We start from the raw sequence: 6,516 nt of genomic DNA on the forward strand, positions 1-6,516 counted from the left end.
ATATATATATTCTAGAGCAATATTTTAACCAAAATCAATGCCAAATTTCCAAATTTGTAAGCAAAGACAGGAGCAGTGTTAGCCCTTTCCTATGCTCCAGTTCCCAGTATGAGTTTGAAAGACACCTTACCGATCCTGTTACAATCTTAGCTTACTCCCTCCCACCTCCAACCTTTAGCTAAACATGACAGGATTGTGGCTAGAGGGCCAGCATCCAGCCTGGCCTAGCTTACCAAGAGCTGCTTAACATTTTCTGGCATTATCAGACCAACTCCAGGCTGGGTAAGTTCTTCACAGCCTGTTGGCCCTTCTCAGGATGCTTCGCAAATCAGAGCTGGAAATAAAGCTGGGGGCCACTGTCCCCTAAAGACTGGTCCACCGCCCTTTCCCAGAATTCCCTGTGGCCCTTCCCAGAATGCCCTGCAAACTACCGCTGGAGCTATTACCACCTAACTGATCCAGAAACTTCACCAATGGACCTCTCTGGGAACCATGATCACTTCTGGAATTGGAGTGCAACGGGCCTTGGTACCTACACCTGGAAGGATACACTGGTTATGTCTGTGTACCTCCTGCTGGTCTTGTACATTGGCCTACGGGTATGGATGGCCCAGGGTATGGGTGGGCAGAGTTGAGACTTGGGTGGGTTTGACTCCTCCGGGCCATTACCTGGTCCCCACTTTGCATCCTGGCCTCTGCTTAGGCACAGCCCTCAGAGGCGATTACTCTACTCTGTGCTTAGCTACTCCCTACCCTTCCAGCCAAGAATCACACACATACACATGCCCTGCTAACCCCCAAATAATCAAATGGATCAAATGCTCCTATGCCTACCCACTGCCTGGAACATAAGGAGTCCTTGTTATGATAACCAAGACGATACTGGTAATCCAACCACGTCGTTAATAACAGTCTGCCCCTCCCTATTTGGGAGTTCCGCATCTGCAGATTCAACCATTAATATGGAAAATATTTTTAATAAATTGAGTCTAGCAGGCTGTCCCCACTATGGCGTCGCTGGGATTCTATGGGCCAGGCTGTAACGGTCCTCAGTTCAGAGCCGCCGGAGAGGGCTCGGAAAAAGCTCTTCCCAAGGCGACGCCACCTAGTGGTGGAGGCAGCGGGGGACCCCAAGATGGACCCTCTCACTGGCGCCGCCTCCTCCGCCTGGGCGGGCCCGGCTGTGGGGGGCCCGAGGCTGGGCAGGGAGGGGCGGACATCATCTTTGAGGGAGGAGACAAGGTCGCAGCGGTGCCGGGCAAGGTGTCGCCCTCAGAGGCTGGGGGCTGGCGGTCTTAGCCCCCGAGGCCACTGAGGAGAGAGGGGCATCCTTGCTCCAGCCACCCTGGGATTTCAGCCCAGTTCTGCTGTGCCTGAGGGTTCAATCCCTGCAGCACGAGCGAGGAGGGAGAGCGGGGAGAGAAAGAGAGAGAAGGAGGGGCAAGAATGGGTTTGGTAAATAAATGAATGAATGTTTAAGGCACGTTGCCTGAGGAGCAGTCTGGTTTCTTGTGCTCCATTTAGAGTGTTTTTGGTTTTGTTTTAGGCTTTATCAAGAGATCGTTCAACAGTGAAAGGTTTCTTCCTAGCTGACCAAAATCTGCCGTGGTGGCTGGTGAGTAAGCCTCGCATACGGCAATCCACCTGGGGGAGGAAGTTTGTGTTCGCTGCCTTGTTGGTTTAGATGTCTCACACCCAAATAATTTGAAGTTGCTAAATGTAATCAGTAGTTCCCTCGACTCTTAAGTATTTTCTTATCTAAATGTTTCTATTCAACTCTGTTTAGTTGACCATTTATTGGGTAGTTTTGTTCAACAAAGCGTTGTTCTAGGCCCCGGGACATAGAGGAAAATAGACAGCCCTACTGTGTGGAACGGCAGAGCACAGGATTAGAGTGCAGGACTAGAAGTGCATGCGACAGGTAACCTTGGGTTTACTGGGTAGAGCACCGCAGGAAAGGTCTTACAGAGGTGGGATTGTGTGAGCGGGCCTGGCAGGCAGCGTGTTTTCCAGGTAAGCTGAGTGTGAGGGCATTCCAGGCAGAGGGACAGCCTGTGCCAAAGCATGGAGGTGAAGCCTGATGCTCCATACAGAAAGGCAGGAAAGTAAGAACGTTTTTGTTGCAGTTGTTGTTAAATAATTTACTGAGTATACAAAACGATTCTGTACAATAAGAGGGATGCAAAATCCAGACCACAGAGGCAGCTGGCCATCCACAGCCCTGTATCTTGGGGTGGGTGCGGCAGGGAACAAAAGAATATGGGCACTCATGCCAGGCTTGAACAAGGGCCACGTTGTAATTTCCTATGTACAAAAATATGCATGCATTTCCCACACAGGAATCCGAGGTACATCTAGGAATCGAGCAAAACTCGGGCTCTCGTTTAATCATTTATTCTCTGTCCTCAAATATTAGCCAGGCTTATGGAAAGGATTTGGTTTTGTTACCAGGTTGGAGGGTCTTGTCCAGGTTCTTGGACGTCCTAAACAAGAGTAGCAAGAATGAGTCACCCAAGAGTGAGTTACTTGAGAGAAAGAAGACAAAATATACTGTATATTTTGGGAGCAGGCCAGTGAGGAGAGCTCGCAGCACTGAGGAGATTTGGTGCTGAAGGTTTTAAGCCTTACTGTTTGGAGTGGGATGGCAGGTTTGGGCTGAAGTATGTGTATCTGTTAGGGTTTGCTAGAGGAACAAATTATATATATATAAAAGATTTACAAGGTAGGCTTATACTAGCCACCCGAAGTTGGGTGTGGAAGAATACATAAAGGGTATCAGCACACTGGAAAGCCAGAGGATCCCATCAAAAGTCAAAGGCCTGGGGCTCATTGCCGAGTCCCATGTTGGTCTGTACCAGGAAGCCAAAGGGTCTTATGTTGGAAGGCTAAAAACTCTGCCCTGGAAGCCTAGAGACTGACATCTGAAGGTGATGGTGAAGGCCGGAGCTCCTCCTCCAAAGAAGAAGCAAGACGTCCCTCTTTCCCTTTTTATTCCATCCAGGATACAAGCCTATTGGCTGGTACTACCCACCCAGGGTAGGTCTGACCTCCTCAGCAAGTCCACGTTCCAGACACACCCAGACCTGGGATAAACCAATCAGCTAGGCACTTCTTATTGAAGTTGACACCACAGTTAACTGTCACAGTACTACTCCAGACAATGACTGGCTTGACTCAGCTCCTTAGAGGAACTATAAGGGCATACAAAGGCTACAGGAAGATTAAATCTGCATCGTCAGTGACTTGGTTATTAGGGTTGAGTTGGCCAAGGCTTGCAGAAGACCACTGGGCCTGGGAGGGGGACTTACCTTGTATAAGCTAAATTACCTGGTTACCTGTTTCCATTGTATTTAAATGTGGATGTCCTGGTCCTGTTTAACTCAGAAGGTAATCTAATGACAGAAAGCAGGCTACATACAAGGTGGGCCTTCCCTTTCTATGCAGCTGTTTCATTGGTTACCTTATGCAGGCTTCAAGGCAGGTCAGCCTTCCCTTCTTTCTGAAGCCTTTTCCTTGGCTACCTCCTGCCTCCGTTTTTCACATCACAATAATATGTCATAGAGAGAAGTCTTGTTTCAGGCGGAGCAAGTGCCTAGAGTCTAAGGTGCCATGCTTTAGATCTAAGATGGCCCCCCACAACCTCATGTATGGAAGGTGATTGGATTATTTACTGCTAGGAAGTGGCACAGGTTGGAGGCAGGTCACCGGGGTTATGACCCGGAAGGAAATAGCTCCCTCCCCCGCTCTTCCCTTCTCTCTCTGATTTCTGGCCACCATGATATGAGCAGCTTTGCTGTGACCAGGCCCCTCCACTGTGCTGTTTCTGCTTTCGAGCCAGCCAAGCATGGACTGCAACCATGAATCAAAATAAACCTCTCCTCCTTCAGTTTGTGAGTGTTGGATATTGTGTCTCTGCGATGAGGGAAATGACTAAGACACAAGGAAAAGAGGAGAGCAGAGTCGTTACCTCTGATGGATCAAACAACCTGAAAGAAACAGCCCTGTTTCTGTTATCCGGGAGGTACAGGGGAAAGCTTTCTTTAACTCTGAATTATGCTTTAATTTTCTTTTTTTAATTAATTTTATTGGTACATTTACAGTCTACAATATAATGGCATTCACTGTTGGAAATTTGCACCTTTACGTAACCCATCTTGGTTCTGATTTTTCCCCCATTTCCCTGCCCTCCCTAATTTTCTTTTTTATAAACTCTGTTTAGGAAGAGATTGGTGCAGCAAAGAACTGTTTGCGCTGGGCCTCCTACTTACTATATTTCTTGGTGAAAGATCCTAGCGATACCATCTCCTCCTTGTCCGTGAAGTCCGCATTTGGTCTGCATCACACTGAGGCCTTAAAGAGATGTTTTCTGTACCCAAGAAGGCAGAGATCTGCAGCCCATGTTTCCTTGTCTAATTGTGACAGGACACATAACAATTTTCAGAAGACATTAATATGCTTTAACCTCTAAATGTTTGCATATATTTTGATATGTTAATTTTTTCATTAGAATTACTGCCTAATGAATAAAATATATTATGGTGGTATTAAAGCTAGTTGGAACGTAAGAATAATTTCACCACTTTCTTTTATAGTTTTTATTCAATTGGCAAATATCTGATGAATATCAATGGCTCTTGTCAGGGACCCCAATAACAGCACGTATTCTTGTGGTCTGTGCTCAATCATCTTGCCCAGCCTAACATAGCCTCTAAAATCATACTTCTTCCGCAGGGCCTTTGCACCTGCTGCTGTCTCTCTAAAACTTGATGTCATCTTAAGCCTTTCTTTTTCTTTCAAATGTACAATCCATCAGGAAATCTTGCGACTCAACCTAAAACCTATATCTAGCGTCTGACAACTTCTCATGCATTCCATCTCCAGCCCCATGCTGTCGTCATCTCTAGACTAGATTAATTCTACTATCCTCTTCTTTGAGCTCCCTCCTTTCAAGTTTGCTCCTCTATATCTAGTCTCAAAAAAAGCAGCTAACAGGAGTCTGTTAAAACTCGAATCGGATGAGAACAGTTCTCTGCTTAGACCCTCCAGGGTTCCCATCTTATCCAGAATCAAGGCTCAGCAGTTAAAAAGTCCTACAGTAGACCACAGATTATCTTACTCTATTTCCTCCTTGGGACTTGCCTCTTAGGGCACCATATCCAGCTCAGACGATGTCCATAAGTTCTCACCTCATACTCTTCTCCTGTAGGGCCTTTGCACCTGCTGCTGTTTCTGTGTGGATGCTCTACCCACACATTCCCACACTTTACAGCCACAATTCTTCTGGTATTCCTCAGCTCTTTTCTCAGGACAGTCTACACTGACCACCATATTACAAATATTCAGGTATTCCTATCCACATTTTCACCTTTATTTCTCTCTGTAGTATTTATCACTATTATACTATAAAATAATCCCACAATTTATTGTTTATTGTTTATTGTTTCTTTTCTTCCATCAGAATGTTAGCTTCGCGAGGGCAGTGATTTCACTTTTGTTTGCTTTACTCACCAATTCTAACACCTAGAACAGTACTTGGCTTATACTTGGCAATGGTTATTAATTGTTTCTGAATCGACGATGATTTTACACATTACCTTTCCAGGTACTAATGCACTGAAAACATATTTTGAGGCCTATAAACATAGATACAGGTAGTTTATATTTACATGCTGCACAGTATTATATTACATGGACATTTCACTGAGCTCCGTGCTATCAGATCATTTCGCATGTAGTCATCTTTCTTAATAGTAAAAATAATTGCCACCACTTGAGTACTTGTCACATGCCTTCTCTGAGACTTCTTTGCCTCTTGTTTGTCACTTCTGAGAAGTTTGGTACATGTTCGCCGCATTTTATTTGTGCATTTTGCCTGTATGGCTTTTTGTAAAAAAAAAAACTTCTTTGTCTTTCTTATTGCTTTTGGTCTTGTATGCTACTTTATTTTGTGTTGTCATTGTCAATGCAGTTTTGTTTTTCTTCTTCATTTACCTAAAAGCTTTGTTATTTTCGGCCTGTCTGGATAACTTGGTTTTAAACATGTCTGATATCAACAGCATAATAGTTGAATTGTCTTTTCTTTCTTTCTTTCTTTCTTTCTTTCCCCAGTACTGGGGATTGAACTCAGGACCTTACACTTGCAAGACAAGCGCAGTGCCACTACACTAAATCCCAGGCCCTGGATTGTCATTTTAAATGGACTGGATACTTCTGTTCCATTCCAAAGTGATTATGGCTTTAGGAAGTATTTTGTTCCTTTTAAATGCTGTTAGGATTTTTTTGATTTTCAGAGTAATACATATTGGTTATAAATCACAGATGCATGCATGTGCCCGGTGTTACTATTCAAGTAAAGAACTCAAAATTTTCCCTTTACTCCACCCCTGTAACCATGATTTCAGTTCCCAGAAGTATTTTACTGTATAAACTACCAGAATCACTCCCATGCGTATATGAGCATGTATGCACACAAATGTAAAATATACACATAAAATTCTAGAGATTATATATATATAT

At 44.6% G+C, this 6,516-nt stretch overlaps 1 protein-coding gene across 5 annotated transcripts in view; it reads left to right on the forward strand.

Annotated features, from left to right (window-relative positions):
* The first annotated feature begins 426 nt into the window (after positions 1-426).
* LOC104848110 (sodium/glucose cotransporter 1) overlaps positions 427-6,516 on the forward strand; it is a 58,282-nt gene continuing 52,192 nt past the window's right edge. For 4 of the 5 annotated variants that reach the window (XM_010603887.1, XM_010603888.1, XM_010603889.1 and 1 more), the window contains exons 1-2: positions 427-599; positions 1,547-1,615. In XM_010603887.1, coding sequence (XP_010602189.1) covers positions 474-599; positions 1,547-1,615 — 195 coding nt within the window. In that variant the 5' untranslated portion in view covers positions 427-473. The remainder of the gene's footprint in view (positions 600-1,546; positions 1,616-6,516) is intronic. The other variant, XM_010603890.1, reaches the window with a different exon arrangement.

This window comes from Fukomys damarensis, unplaced genomic scaffold, assembly GCF_012274545.1.
Source record: "Fukomys damarensis isolate Sample0158 unplaced genomic scaffold, DMR_v1.0_HiC HiC_scaffold_12, whole genome shotgun sequence".
Classification (NCBI taxonomy): Eukaryota; Metazoa; Chordata; class Mammalia; order Rodentia; family Bathyergidae; genus Fukomys; species Fukomys damarensis.